This window comes from Phoca vitulina, unplaced genomic scaffold (assembly GCF_004348235.1).
Source record: "Phoca vitulina isolate PV1807 unplaced genomic scaffold, GSC_HSeal_1.0 scaffold49, whole genome shotgun sequence".
Lineage (NCBI taxonomy): Eukaryota > Metazoa > Chordata > Mammalia > Carnivora > Phocidae > Phoca > Phoca vitulina.
The window spans coordinates 9,619,572-9,635,970 of record NW_022589752.1 but is presented as its reverse complement, the minus strand read 5'-3'; the positions used below and the strand labels follow the sequence as shown (position 1 = coordinate 9,635,970).

The 16,399-nt window shown below is 39.5% G+C and overlaps 1 protein-coding gene across 1 annotated transcript in view; it reads left to right on the top strand.

Annotated features, from left to right (window-relative positions):
* PKP2 (plakophilin 2) overlaps positions 1 to 16,399 on the top strand; it is a 93,348-nt gene that overhangs the window by 41,518 nt on the left and 35,431 nt on the right. The window contains exons 5-6 of the mRNA XM_032432828.1: positions 1,949 to 2,156; positions 10,791 to 10,968. Coding sequence (XP_032288719.1) covers positions 1,949 to 2,156; positions 10,791 to 10,968 — 386 coding nt within the window. The remainder of the gene's footprint in view (positions 1 to 1,948; positions 2,157 to 10,790; positions 10,969 to 16,399) is intronic.

Here is a 16,399-nt window from a genome sequence, read left to right as displayed (position 1 = left end):
CATTGTCACACAAATGTATTAGAATGGTTCTAGACATAGCCCAACAAAATTGCTGTGAGCAGTTTACCAGTTGTGTCCTGTTCTGCAAATGAATGTCTCCTCTGAAGGGAGCAATAAATGGAAGTGGTACTGCTCATTACTACCAGCGAAGCCTTAAAGGCACCAAAAGACTACTCTCTCTCTCTCTCTTTTTAAGAGAAGGAAGGGGGGTGGGCAGAGGGAGAAGGAGAGAGAGAGAATCTTAAGCAGGGCTCCATGCCCAACATGGAGCTTGATCGGGGGCAGGATCCCACATCCCTGAGATCATGACCTGAGCCGAAATCAAGAGTTGTATGCTTAACCGACTGAGTCACCCAGGTGCCCCAAGAGTACTTAATCTCTTAAGGTTCTTAAGAAGCTATTTATCAGATAACACCTGGAAGTGGATGGAGGAGTCATTATGTTTTATTATTATTATAGTTATTATTTTTAAACCCTGACTTTTATTCTTGCCTTGCTAGTCTTCCCAATCCTAACAAAGGGAGATGTCAAATTGGAACATTATGTCTTAAATACCATTTATCTGTCTATGAAAGGGAAACTGGAATTTGATGATACATAGAAAATATGAAAAGGTGTTATGAGGCCCAGAGCATGAACTGTTGTGCAGTTAGGGCATCATTTGTAGGTGATGAACTTGATCTGAAAGGGAAACACCTGCCCATTCACAACAACAGTTATATCCTAAAAATTTCTGCATTAAGATGGTGAAAATGACTGAGATCTTTACCAAAAGTTCTTACTAAAAATTTCTGAGGGTGCCTGGGTGGCTCAGTCAGTTAAGCATCAGACTCTTGATTTTGTCTCAGGTCATGATCTCAGGGTCATGAGATCAAGCCCTGCATCAGGCTCCACGCTCAGCGTGCTTGGGATTTCTCTCTTTCCTTCTCCCTCTGCTCCTCTCCACTCACACTCTGTCTCGCTCTCTCTAAAAAACAAACAAATTTTTCTGCATCAGATGCCAGTGGAAGTCTATGAGAAGGAAAGCCCTCAGTCTGCAACTTAACATTTCTCTTCAGCAATCCATGTCCACCTCTTGGGTTTTTTAGATAATATTTGCAGCCTGAAATATAAAATCACTTTGCTCAGATTGTCATTATTTGATGTCTTCTTGAACAACCATCCATTTCAGAATCTAAATCATCTATTTTTCTATTCCTTGTTCTGGCCCTTTCTCAGACAGCACACTCTTTCTTGCATATTTGGATCGGAGAAATGTTTCTAAAATAGCATCTCAAAAAGTGTAAAGTTACATTATTTACTTAAATTAAAATGCGTAATTTTTATATAAATCTTTTTAAATACCCAAAGCAATTGATCATAAAAATTGCTGGCATTTAGGATTAGTTTGCATTGCTACTACCGTTGCTATGGTAAATGAATCTTTATTTCTACTGTTAATGAAATTGAGTCTGTTTGTTTGTATTGACTGTAAAATTCTTTCCTGGAAAAAACACTCATGTAATGTGCTGTTCTTCCATAAAACGCCTCATTCCTTGCATTCCCAGGTCTGTTCATCTTCATTATGCTCAAAGCTTTTATAACTAAACTCTTTCTATCCACTTCGCTATCACTTACCTACCTTCTGTCACTTCATTTTCCCCTTCAGTTATCTCATAGGTTTCAGCCTTCGCAAATTTGTTAGCTCCTTGATGAGAGGTACTGCCTGATAGCAGGTGTGTATTGTATGCCGTGCGTCTCAGGTTGTGTCTCCGTTGTTGTCTGATGGGAGTTCTAATCCACATTAGTGAACTTCATCTGTTCATTCATATTACAACCAATGTCTTTAATGCCACATCAGAATAAATATCTGAAATACACATGCATTTCTTTCCCAGGTTAATCAGCCCAATGTCTTTAATGCCACATCAGAATAAATATCTGAAATACACATGCATTTCTTTCCCAGGTTAATCAGCTTCGTGGCATCCCCAAGCTGCTGCAGCTCCTAAAAGTTCAGAATGAAGATGTTCAGCGAGCCGTGTGTGGGGCCTTGAGAAACTTGGTATTTGAAGACAATGACAACAAATTGGAGGTAGCTGAACTCAATGGGGTACCTCGGCTGCTGCAGGTGCTGAAGCAAACCAGGGACTTGGAGACTAAAAAGCAAATAACAGGTAGTGCTTACAGAATTTTAGGACATAGGACATAGGACAGGGTACCCCAGCTGGATATGTTATCTGTTTTTTCTTAAGGTTCCCGGAACCAGTGGTTGATGGGCTCATCATTATCTGAGAGGTGGCTTTCAGGGAACATTGTCACCCTGCTGAGTTAGACCCCAGATTCAGGTCAAGTTGGAATTCCTTTTTTTCTGAAGGGGAAATTATTTTGAGGCTTTGTTCAGTATTTTTCATTAAAAACTGTGACTTTGAGTACATTTTTTTTTTTTTTTAAGATTTTATTTATTTATTTGACAGAGAGAGAGACAGCGAGAGAGGGAACACAAACAGGGGGAGTGGGAGAGGGAGAAGCAGGCTTCCCGCAGAGCAGGGAGCCTGATGCGGGGCTCGATCCCATGACTCTGGGATCATGACCTGGGCCGAAGGCAGCCGCTTGACGACTGAGCCACCCAGGCGCCCTGAGTACATGTTTTTAAAACAACATTACAAGACTCACAGCCTAGAAATCCTGCATCAGTTTACTAACAGCCAATTGTGTAGTTTGAGGATGTGTGAGGTTTCAGTACTGCCTTGGGTGTCCAAGGCATTCATTCAGAAGAGACTCAATAGGAACCACACCCAGTTATTTTTATTATATACTCGGTAATCCACTCGCTGGATCTATGCGAAGAAAGCGAATCAGGGAGTCAAATAGTGCCCGAATGTAGAGGGTCAATTTAATCAAACAGTCAAAATACAGGAAATGTTGTTTCCCAATCTTTCCATTACCTGGACCCCTCAAAATACCTGCTCCCTAGCCCACCCATCCCTGCACCCTAAAAAAAGAAAAAAAGATGAAAGTGGCTGGATGCGGTTTTTTTTTAGTTCTCTACTTCATATTTCAAAATACTGATTTGTACAAATAAATATCTTCTTTCTGCCCAAGAGATTAGAAGGATGAAATAATCTGATAGCATTAAAGCAACAGTTTTAGTAACCCTTGAAACATGGAGAAGAGAGACCTAGTTTCATTTAAATGAATAGTACATATGGTAGAGGAGAAAATGGTGCATCGATGTTCAAGCTCACCCTCCTCGCCATCACCTTCAGCTCCCCGCTGGTGCTCCCTGCACACATTACAGACTGCGACTGTCAGTAGGATTGCCCTGGGGAAACTTTAATTAAGTAGCTTCAGTGGCCCAGGTGGTAAACATACTTCTTTAATTTAATTATCACGGAAAGGTTCTGAGGTATTTTTAGGTATTATTGGGTGATTAAATCTCACTTTTATAAATGAGAAAAGTAAAGCCCAAAGAAGTTAACCCTTTTTAATATATCCTATAAAAGTATTTTTAAGTACTGATGCTTGACAGTGTTATTTATTTAAAAGGAGGTATTTCACAAATATTATTTTAAATTGAATATATTCTGCACTTCTGCCATGTCCACTTTACCATAAAGCAGTTCTTTTTTCTTTTTTTATTTAAAGATTTTTTAATTTATTTATTTGAGAGAAAGAGAAGAGAGAGAGAGCGAGATAGAGCACAAGCTGGAGGTGGGGAGAGGGAGATGGAGAGGGAGAAGCAGACTCCCTGAGGCTGAGCGGGGAGCCCGACGCGGGGCTCGATCCTAGGACCCTGGGATCATGACCTGCGCCGTTGCTTAACCGACTAAGCCACCCAGGCGCCCCCAACAGTTCTTTTTTTCTGTAGAAATGTTGCCATTCAATCTTCTCTGCCCATTTATATCTTAAAATAATCACATATTTTTCTATCTTGATATATTTTAATTTTATAAAACTATATGAAGGGTCGTACCATGCTGCCCTTCTGCCAGCATGCTGTCTTGTCCCATGAGAAATTTCCTTCCATATTTATGACTTATATTAAAATACCTACAGAAATTAAGGGTGATCTCACTCATTCATTGATTCATTCATGCATTTAGCCAGCGTTTACAGGGCTGCCTTCAAGTGCCAGGCGATGAGAATCAGTCTAGAGAGACTGTAGACGTTCTTTTCCCTCTACTAAAACATGAACAATTATGTGATGGTTGGCACTTAAAAAAAAAAAAAAGACCAAACCTCATAGTTAGAACCTAACATTTCCTTCATTAAAATATAGTAATGACAACCATAAGAGAGAATCAAACAGATGCACTGTTTTACAGTCAAAAAAAAAGACTTCACAAAGGAGATATGGTTCCTTGTGGACTTTTAAAGAAGGATAGGATACACTTTGGACTGGTGTTTTGAAGGAGAATGAAAGTTATTCCCAGGAAAGAGAACATCATTAGCAAAGCAAAGAAGCAAAAAGAAGCTGCTGGTCATTGAGAGGGAGTTGGATAATAGACTATTGAGGTTAGGGTGTATTGTAGCTAGAGAGCTTGGAAGGATTTGTGGGTGTGTGTCGAGGAAGTAATCCATTGAACCTCTCTTCCTCTTCTTTTATTTAGGCAATAGGAAACTACGGTCAGAGAACATTCTGTGGTATTAATGCCATAGAAACCATTCAGTTATCTTTAGATAATCTACAGAGCTGATAAATGGAGGTTTATTGTGCAATTCTCAGGATTTATAGAACAAGCCAAGCACCCCTACCAGAGGGTGCTCATTACATGCTAATTGAATTGAGTTGATACTTGAATGTTTGATACAAATCCTTACAAATAACTTCCTTTAGCTCTATTAATAGAACAGCTAAGTAAGTGCTTTCAGGGCCTCAGAAATAAACTGTTGACTTAATGTAGACATGTTTGTATCTTTGTAAAGAAACAGAAGCGAGCAACCATATATGTGAATCTTGTCTATTTGGTGAACATCTTTTTATTGAGCCCCTTTTACATGCTAGTCACTAAGTTAGGACTTTCCATTTTTCATCTTTATGCCCCCCAACATCTCCCTAACGCATTGTTGATGATTTCCTCATGATCAGCGTGACACGCAGCGAGGTGGTCGGGGGGAGTAGATTGCCCAGGATTACACAGCTAGCAGAGCACAAGGCCCAGATTCGAACCTAGCTTTATCTAGATGTTTTGCTCTATGAAAGTGGCTCACACCTACTGCTTTGGGGGCAGAGGGTGACTCATTTTTACACTTCTTTGGGAAAGGGCTTGTCTTTAAGAATCTCAGATCAGAGAGCTCCTTCACTCCTCTCTGAACCTTCCTCTCTTTCCACTTAACACTGACGTGCTTTGGTCCTCTTCACGCCTCTGGTCTACTACTGCATTTGCTTCTTACCCATCCTCTGATTCAGTATTGTGCATTCCCACTCGATCCATCACTCTGCACCTAGTGATTTCTTTCTAATATGAAAATACTGCCCCATTGGGCTCCCCATTACCCCTAAGATATGATGTGAGCCTGGTGACCATGGGCCCCAGTGTCTCCTCTCATACCCTCCCAGCCCAGGTTCTGAAATCCCAGAGGATTAGCTGGTCTGTTCCACATCTTGGTATCTTTGTCTCTGCTGTTTCTTGGACTAGATAGCATCCTTTTCCACACCTTGACCACCTGGTGAACCCTCTCATCCTTCAAAAGTCATCTCTTCCTCTGAAGCATTTTCAGATGCGATCCTCTCATACTTTACTCCCTGTCTCCCGCCATCCCCCCAGCGGAGTTTTGAAAGAACAGGCTTCTAATGAACTACTTTTGCACCCTTTAATATTAGGATGCCACTTATTTCATGCCTGTATGTTTATTGCAATAACAACAGTGCTATGCCTCCAAGTTTCTCAACAACTGTGGCTGTCTGATTGAATATGTAAAAGAGACTTGTGGAGGCACCTGGGTGGCTCAGTCAGTTAAGTGTCTGACTCTTGGTTGCACTCAAGGTCATGATCTCAGTTCCTGGGATCGAGCTCCGCGTCAAGCTCTGTGCTTACCATGGAGTCTGCCTCAGATTCTCTCTCCCTCTTCCTCCCACTGACACTCTCTCAAATAAATAAAATCTTTGGGGCACCTGGGTGGCTCAGTTGGTTAAGCGTCTCCCTCCAGCTCAGGTCATGATCCTCAGGGTCCTGAGACCCAGCTCTCTCCTCAGTGGGGAGTGTGCTTCTTCCTCTGCCCCTCCCCCTCACTCATGCTTGATCTCTCTCGTGCTCTCTCTCTCTCAAATAAATACATTTTTTAAAAAATAAATAAATAAAATCTTTGTTAAAAAAAGAGGTTTGTGACCTGGGAATATCTAGATTACACACAAATAAGAGAATCAAGTATGTTTTCAGATAAGACCCTGATTTTTCTGGCCAAGATATAAAACCATTAACCATCTGATTTCTATATATGCATAAAAGAAGCACCAGAGCTTTGTTCACTGACCCTCCTGGCGTTTTCAGTACCAGATGAGGAGGGAAGCTCTTTCCTTTTCAGGTGAAAAGACTTCAGGATCAAAGACTTTCCCTCTACAAGGTTGTTCCCCTCCCTTACCAAGTAAGCGTGGTAGTGTACTTTAATTGAAATGAGAACAGTACATACTGATCTCAGAGGTTCATCTTCAGGGTCACTGAGTAATGAGGGCTTTGAGGAGCGAGTAGGGCTCTGCCTTGGCAAGAATGAAGCAGGAGATTCTTGTCCTGCATGTCACATAAGGAAGGGTCAGGATGATTGTTGATGGAATTTGTCGAAAATGCGTATTCACCTCTGCATGTTTAATGGGAATATTTAATTGGATTGCTGTATTTTAATAGCAGAAACATTTTACTGTAAAATATTCATTATGCACCTTTTAAAAATAATTCTATTTTTTTCTTGATTTGTAATGTGCAACAGGTTACCTTGGGTTCATATATAACTCAGACTAAATGGCCTTTGCAATAGTGTGGTATTTCAGGCGAGATTTACAAAACTTAGGTGAGAGGAGTAGATCCATGCAAGGGAAATTATTAAAAAAAAAAAAAAAAATCCTCCTGTTCTGTGATCACTTTGCAAAACGAGGTTAAAACACACCAGTTCTCCTGTTCCTCCTTCTCCTTCTGTACTGATAATAGGGATTTATTTAGTCATAATACTTGCAGTTTTTGCTACCAAAGTATCATGCAGACTTTGTTAAATAACTATATTTCTAGTCCTAAAGGGCAATATTAATAAAACATGGATTTTAATATTTTATAAGATCCCTTTACTATAGTTAGCTATTTTTTGCAAATATCACAGTTGGCAATAAATTTCTGGATAATGCAGTTATTATTATCTCTGTTACAAGTGCTAATTATTCAAAGTATATCCCTTACCAGAATCCATTTCTCTTTCTTTTTGGCTCAAATGAGAACTTAGTGAAAGAAAATGACAGGCTTATCGGCTGCCACGAAGAACTATAATAGAGATCTAGGCACTATGAATAAATTAACTAGAAGTTAAAGGTGAGACCAATGAAAACCTAAACACTAATACTAGCTCAGGGCATCTAGAATCAAGTCATCGAAAGGAACTTCTATCAAGGGTCATCTGGCCCATTCGTTTCTCAATGCCAGAAATGGGAATCATTTTTTTAAGTAATCTATACACCCAGCGTGGGGCTCAAACTCATGACCCTGGGATCAAGAGTCATGCACTCTACCGACTGAGCCAGCCAGGTGCCATGGAAATCATTTTTATAAAATGCAGATTCCTAAGAGCCATCCTGAGATTCTGGCTAGTAAATTTGGGATGTGGCCCAGAAATATGTGATTCAGATATGCCACTAGGTTCATTTGGAAACTGCTAGGCTAGTGGACCACTCTAGCTTGGGGGTAAAAAAAACTCCTTGTCAATGTTTTCATAAAGGATGAGCTCATTTTTTATCAGCTCCAGTGATAAAGCTGGATCTTACAAGCAGGTCTTCTGTTGTCTTCAAAGCTCTCTTAGAAGTTTGTATTTTCAGTGAGCCAGAATCTTTTTCCCTAGAATTTCCACTCATTAGTTCTGGTTTTGCCTTCTTATAGTCACAAAAAATGATATCTAGCTATTAAACCTGCATTTCTTTCATTACTAGAGAAAATGCATTCCTATGTGTATTAGATTCTAACATTTTTTAGATTGGGTTAATTTTTCTAGCAATTGAATCTTTAGTGATTTATAAGAACTCTATATATTGAGGATATTAACCTCGTATTGTCATACATATTTTCCCAATTTGCAATTGGTCCTTTATTGATTTTGTGTGTACACGTAGGGGGAGTGTCTAAGTATGTATAATCCCAAATCTCTAGTGAACACTTAAGCTCCTTCCTAGCTTCATGCCATACACAAATTTGGCAGGCATGACATTTCTATACAATATCCTACATTAAAAATTCAAAAATTATACTGACACTCCCAAGCCAGATTCTTTTATGGAAGTAATACTGCATGCCAAGCTATGAAGGACATCCAACTGTTGAAGGAAAATTCCACTCCCTTTGTTTAAAATTAATCCTCTTCTGGTTTTTATTGTAAGGTATACTTTTCCTTTGAGTGCCCTGTGTGGTCCTTTTTAAAAAGAGGAAATGTCATTATACTTTACATTTTTAAGCCTCTGGCAAGCAGAGACTGTTAATTTGTTTGTTTGTTTAAAACAGGAAGCTTTTTTTTTTCCTTTTCTCTCTTCTTTTTAACTTCCTTTAGTAGCTTAGTAACCAGACCACTCAACCTCAGACCTGCCTCTAAATTGTTTTCAACCACCTTTGGAGTTTTATTCTGTCACTCCCCCTGTCCAGCGCCCCTCAAGATGAAGTGGGAGGAATGAAGTCATTGTGTTACAAAACCTGTGGCTGAGGGACACTGCTCCTGAGTAATCCCCAGTGCGAGTTGGATCAGGAGAAGACTGAGCCAGAATGCTGGTCCTCACAAGACACTAGACCCAGTGTCTCTCTATCTGACGGAAGCTCAGTGTAGGCTGCAGTGGGAATTTGGTTATTGTTTCAGAAATTACGTACTGGTACACAGCCAAAGTGAACTGATGAAGGTCAAGACTGTGTTTGGCCATGGGGCGCCTGGGTGGCTCAGATGGTTAAGCGTCTGCCTTCGGCTCAGGTCATGATCCCAGAGTCCTGGGATCGAGTCCCTCATCAGGCTCCCTGCTCCGCGGGAAGTCTGCTTCTCCCTCTGTCTCTCTCTCTCTCTGTCTCTCATGAATAAATAAAAATAAAATCTTAAAAAAAAAAAAAAAAAAGACTGTGTTTGGCCTCAAGTGTTCTAAATGGTGGGCCAAGTATTAGTATGGTCAAATAATTAGCAAGCTTTAACTGCACGGACGATTATTTCAGTCATCAAATCAGGGCTGATGATATCACCACATAATTCAGCCAAAAAAAAAAGCACCTTTGCTTTTTTCACAAGGTAGGCTGTCCTTTATACCTGTGCTGCTGCTTTCTTTTATGCAGACAAAGCAGTACGTTTTAAAAGTAAGAATTACCGATTGGGTGGTAGGGGAATGAATAGGGAAGAAAATGAAGATTCCCTTCTCTTTCCGCCCCTTCTCTCTTTCTGCCTTCCTGGATGCTAGTGAGTTAGAGTCATTCACTGAGGGATGAAGGAAGCTAAGGCAACTTGACACCTGCTGGGAGTCACTGGAATAGCCAGCGAGAGGTGCATAGTCCTTCCACTGAATCGAAAGTATTTGAATGCCAAATCTGTAAGAAAAACAAATCCTAAATGTATGGTGCCACTTTGTATTCTCTCTGAGATACCCAGCTTCAGGCTCTGTCTCACAAAGGCCCTGGAAAGTACAGTATGCTGTTCTCTTAATTTATTTCTGAGTTGGCTTATATAGCCTTTCTCTTTAATGGCGGGTCAGGTGGAGATGTTTCAAGAGGAAAGGGAAAGTTGAATGAAGACAGTGGTACCAGCCTTAGGCCAATGCTTTAGGCCATACACGTCGGCAGATAGATCAAATACTCTTGTATCTCCTTCACTGCCGAACTGTAATATAGGAAATACGTGAGGGAGCTAGCATAAATTCCAGGAGGACAGAAAGTCTATCATTGGATAGGATTTAATAAGTATTAATTAGTGATGTTGATCAGCCTACTGGTGACAGGCGTGCGTACAGGCAAAGGCTTTCTGTGGGCCCTTCTGCTCTCACTGGGAGGCAAATATCAGGTGGAAGCTGCAGGTAGTGGGGAGCGGGAGGCAGAGGGAGATATTCTCTCCTGCTTCTACAGAAGAAACACTTGGGTGCCTGGCTGGCTCAGTCGGTAGAGCGTGGAAGTCTTGATCTCATGGTTGTGAGTTCAAGCCCCATGTTGGGTATAGAGATTACTAAAAAAAAAAAAGTAAAATATTTTTTAAAAAAATAAAATAAAAACATTGAAGTCTTTAATAAAATAGGATCGTTTCCAGCCTCCATGTTAATGAGACCAGAATTTATTATCTCAGTGAGGTCAGCTTAATGGTAGGATCTTTTAAGAGAAACAACATAAATGTTAAAGGATTTCTAACTTTCATTCACATTCCTGATTGATTTAAACCGGCATAATTTTATATCACAATCTCTCTCTCTCTCTCATTATGGATCGGCTTCATTGCCATCTAACAAACTCTAAACCGATTCTTTCGGTTGGGAAAGGGGCTCTCTCCCTCCCCCTTTTTTCCAAACAGCTAGCCACAGCCTGGGGGGATGCTGGCCCTAATTCATCTTTTCAGCAGTCATTTGACCCATCCCTGCACTGTTTTGATAGTACTCTTTGCTTTTCTAGGTTTGCTGTGGAATTTGTCATCTAATGACAAACTCAAGAATCTCATGATAACAGAAGCCTTGCTTATCCTGACTGAGAATATCATCATTCCCTTCTCGGGGTGGCCAGAAGGAGATTACCCTAAAGCTAACGGTTTGCTGGATTTTGATATATTTTACAACGTCACAGGATGTTTAAGGTAATGCCACTCTACAGATCTTTTCTCTGTATACCTTACATACTGCATCCAGGTTTCTAAAACTCTACTCCATTACCTGGAGATGCAGTAAGAATTATAAAGATCAGTCTAAATACAAGAAGCACAAGAAGTGTGTCATTACCTGTTTTACCAATGGGGCGTGTAGAGACAATGAGAAAGGTAAAGTAAGAACAGAATATTGTTTCTAGGCATATTTGATTTTATCACCTACCCACATTAGCTCACAAAAGAGAGGATGTCATTTCCAATAAAGAAAACAGAGAGCTGATCTGAATGCCCAGAATCCCATGCAGACTGGCCTTTCCTGTCTCTCAGGGTTTAAGGTACGCTCCATGCTATTTTTTAATTCACAAAAATCTAATTTACTGACATGGTTAAAAAATAATTTTAAACCTAGGGTTTTTATTCTTTTATCTTATACATTATATTAGTTTCAGATGTACAACATAATGATTCGATATTTGGGTATATTGCAAACAGTCACCACAGTAAGTCGAGATGACATTCATCGCTACGCATAGTTACAGAGTTTCTTTTTTCTTGTGATGGGTACTTTTAAGACTTTTCTCTCTTAGCAACTTTTAAATATGTAATACAGTATCATTAACTATAGTTGCCATGCTGTACATTACCTCACCAGGACTGACTAACTTGTTTGCTTGTTTGTTTATGGCATATGAAAAATTTATTTCCATTATGGTTTCTTTGGACTTACTTATTTTATGACTAGAAATTTGTACCTTCTGACCACTTTCACCCATTTTGCCCACCCCTCCTGCCTCTGACAATCCCACCAGTCTGTTCTCTGTTACCTATGAGCTTGTTTTTGTTGTTGTTGTTGATTTAAGTAATCTCTGTACCCAACATGGGGCTCAAACTCATAACCCCAAGATCAAAAGTCACATGCTCTATTGACTGAGCCAGCCAGGCACCCCTACGACCTTGGTTTTTATTTTTGTTTTGTTTTGTTTCTTTTAGATTCCATTTATAAGTGAGATCATACAGTATTTGTCTTTCTTTGTCTGATTTATTTCACTTAGCGTAATGCCCCCAAGGTCCATCCATGATGTTGCCAGTGGCAATATTTCATTCTTTGTTGTTGCTGAATAATAGTCTACATATATATACCAGATTTTATCCATTCACTTATCTGTAGACACTTAGCTTGTTTCCATTTCTTGGCTATTATGAATAATGCTTCAATGAACATGAGGGTGCATATATCTTTTCAAAGTTAGTGTTTTTGTTTTCTTTGGATAAATATCCAGAAGTGGAATTGCTGGATCATATGGTAGTTCTATGTTTAATTTTTTGAGGAACCTCTGTAATGTTTTCCATAGTGGTTGTGTCAACTTAACATTCCCACAAGCATTGCACAAGGTTTGCCTTTTCTCCATATCCTCACCAACACTTTTGTTATTTCTTGTTTTTTTTTGAGGATAGCCATTCTACCAGGTGTGAAGTGATATCTCCTTGTGGTTTTGATTTTCATTTCCCTGGTGATTAGTGATGTTGAGCATTTTTTCATGTGCCTGTTGGCCATCTCTGTATCTTCTTTAGAAAAATGTCTATTCAGATCTTCTGCTTATTTTTAAATCAGATTGTGTTTACTATTGAATTGTATGTTTTTCATATATTTTGGATATTAACCCCTTATCAGATACATGATTTGCAGGTATTTTCTCCCATTCCACAGATGGACTTTTCATTTTGTTGATGGTTTTCTTTGCTGTGCAGAAGCTTTTTTAGTTTGATATCATCCCACTTGATTATTTTTGCTCTTGTTACCTTTTCTTTTGGTGTCAGATCCAAAAAATAATCACCAAGATTGATGTCAAGAAACTTACTGCCTAGGGGCACCTGGGTGGCTCAGTCATTAGGTGTCTGCCTTCAGCTCAGGTCATGATCCCAGGGTCCTGGGATCGAGCCCCGCATCGGGCTCCCTGCTCAGGGAAGCCTGCTTCTCCCTCTCCCACTCCCCCTGCTTGTGTTCCCTCTCTCGCTGTATCTATCTCTGTCAAATGAATAAATAAAAATCTTTAAAAAAAAAATTAAAAAAAAAAAGAAGCTTACTGCCTATGCTTTCTTCTAGCAGTTTTATGATTTCAGGTCTTATATTCATCTTTAATCCATTTTGAGTTAATTTTTGTGCATGGTGTGAGATAGTGGTCTAGTTTCATTCTTTTGCATGTGGCTGTATAGTTTTCCCAGCACCATTATTAAAGAGACTTTCCTTTCTCCTTTCCCCACTTTCCCCAAGTATTCTTGACTTCTTTGTTGCAAATTAATTGACCATATATGCTCAAGTTTGTTTCTGGGCTCTTTATTCTGTTGCAATGATCTGTGTGTCCACATGCTGTTTTGATTACTATAGCTTTGTGATATAGTTTGAAAGCGGAGTGTGATGCCTCCAGCTTTGCTCTTCTTTCTCAAGATTGCTTTCTTTATTTGGGGTCTTTTGTGATTCCATACAAATTGTAGAACTGTTTGTTCTATTTCTGTGAAAACTGCCATTAGAAATTTAATAGGGATTGCAGTGACTCTATAGATTGCCTTGGACATTTTAACTGTATTAATTCTTCCAATCCATGAGTATGGTATATCTTTCCCTTTATTTATGTCTTCAGTTTGTTTCATCGGTGTCATGTTGTTGTTGTATACAGGTCTTTTGCCTACTTAGTTAAATTTATTTCTAGATGTTTTTAAATAGCTGTAAGGCAACAAAGCCTAAAGGGACAGAAAGTTTTGCCATAAGAACAGCTACAAAGGACGTTAGTTTGATCAGCATTTCTAAATAGTGGGATGAAAAAATGCTTTAAAGGTTTTCTCCCTTGGGCTGTCAGATGCCAGCTAAATCAAGAGGAAATAGAAATACATGGCAGGAGGAAGAAAAGTGCTAGTTATCTCTAAGATCATGCATCTCAAGCTTTCTTATATTTGAAAATAATCATTGTGCTTTATGTGCAAGGATTAAAAGAAATCAAATGGAAGATATAATCAGGGGCTGCCTGGGTGGCTCAGTCAGTTAAGTATCCAAGTCTTGATTTCAGCTCGCATATTGATCTCAGGGTAGTGAGATTGAGCCCAGCATCAGGCTCTGCATGCGCACACTCTCTCTCTCTCTCAAAAAAAAAAAAAAGTAATCAAAATTAGGCAGCCCATGAGACGTCAGAATATATTCTGCCTTTTGATATTTTCTCTAGTTACAGTTCATTTTTTGAGGGAATCTAGATTGTAACTAAGAGAATTTATTATGGTAAAATGTTTATCTTCTCTCCATTGTTAATCACACATCATATCAAATACCAGTTTTGTGTAAGCTTTTATGTTAGCTCCTGGGAGTTTCACAAAAATGAATAAGAGAATCCTTAGGGAACCGTTAACCTAACGGGGGATGCAGATGAGTAAAGGAAAGAGAACACAGCTTGCAGTGAAATATGTTAGAGCAGTAGCTCCTGGAGCATTAGCATCTGTATCACCTGGAACCTGTTAAAATCCTCAGGTCCCACCCCAGACCTTCTGAATCAGAAACTCTCAGGGTGGGGCCTAGCAGTCTAGTTTTAACAAGCCCTCCAGGTGATTCTGATGCAGCTGAATTAGGAGACCCATGGTGTCAGAGGTACAAGGGAAGTAAGTGCTGCAGGAATGCAGAACAAAGGACCATTCATGCCAGCAGAGTGGGATCAGAAAGACGCTATAGAAGAGGTGCCAAATGAACTAGGCCTCGGTGGATTATTTCAATAGTCAGAAATTCTCTAAGGACTAGGCACTCAATCCTTGAATAGCAGAAGAGGTGCCTAAATAGTCTCTTTGAATCCGTCTTCTGTACAGTTCACTAGAACCGCTTTTTTATTACACTTTTGATCTAATAATACATTTTAATCTATTTAAAAACATTTTGCATCTCAGAATTTCTCTGTAGCTCCCATTGCCTGACCGTGTTACATCAGAGTTCTTAAAGTATCAGTAGGGACTCTTTCAACTCAAAATGAATTACTCAACTCAAACTTGCTAAAGCCAAGTAGGGATTCATTGGCTCGTGTGGGTGAGATGTTGACGGTCACTTGTGGAAGTGAAGGAAGTGCACCAGGAACCATGACCTCAGGGACTCCGGCAGAAACTCAGCATCCATGGGACTCACTCTGTTTTTAAATTTGTATCTCCTCTCCACTTGCTCTTCTTCTTTCACATGTTGGGCTCATTCTGTACGAATGCAAACAAGCCTGTGCATTCTTTTTATCTTTAATCCCTGACACCTAGCAAAGTTTCTGGCATATAGTAAGCAATTATAAAGTATCTGAATGAAAAAAATAAATGAAGGAGTGAGCAAATGAAAATACATGATGAACTGGGTGAATAATCAAGTCTGGCGAGAGTACCAAATTTGTGATGGGAAGTAATCAAACAAGTTGGAAACATAGGCTAAGGCCAGATTGTGGGGGCCTTGAAGGTCGTGTTAAGAGGTTAATTTTTTTCTTCTGTAAGCAAGACTAGCTAGTGTGGGAGGATAGAAACATGGTAAGTTCTGTGTGAAGAATAATTATAATATTAACAGGAAAGGTGTATTGAGAAGGTGAATAATAAAGACAAAAATATTAGTTGCAAATCTCTTCCTGCCTCTTCCCCTTATGAACGAGGAATAAAAGACGGATGTTTTGAGTGAAGCAATGCCTTAGTTGACACACATTTTCCAGAAGATGTAATAGCTGAATATACTCCCATCAATATGACACCATTTTAAACAGTGTTTGCAAAGCCAATCCAAACCACTGACTTGAACTACTTTTAGAAGTAGAATATAGCAAAACGTCTACAAAATTTGAATGCCATAGTATATGCTTAAATATCTGTTCTTATTTCACCTATGTATCTAAATCACAATAATAATAGTTGACATTTATTGTGTATTACGTTCTAGAAACTGTTCTGAATTCTTGATGAGGATTTTCTCAGTTTATTCTTACAGCAGCCCTTGTAAAGTAAGCTTTCCCCGTTTTATAGTTGAGGGGTTCAAAGAGATTAAGTGATATTTCCAACGTCATGCAGCTAGTAAGAGACGAAGCTGCAGTTCAAATCCAGGAAGCCTGTCTCCAAAGCCAAGTACATTCATACATTCATGTTTGTCACACTCCTGCAGACTGTGCTGATACGGATAAAACCTCTGCCCTTCACAGCCTTGCAACCTCACATTGTCTCATTGTTTTTGTTTTAGAAGTTCTGTGCAAATGGAACTCTGTACTGCATTTCATATAAACAGAGAAGATACAAAGGATGAAGCCTATGAAGTGGGAGACATTTCCAGGAAAGGAGAGGGCATTGTAGGCAACGTCAGGTTGGATGTTGTCACAATGAGTATAAAAGCCACTAGAAGATATGCACAGAATGCAAGAAAAGACCTGTAGGGGACCTG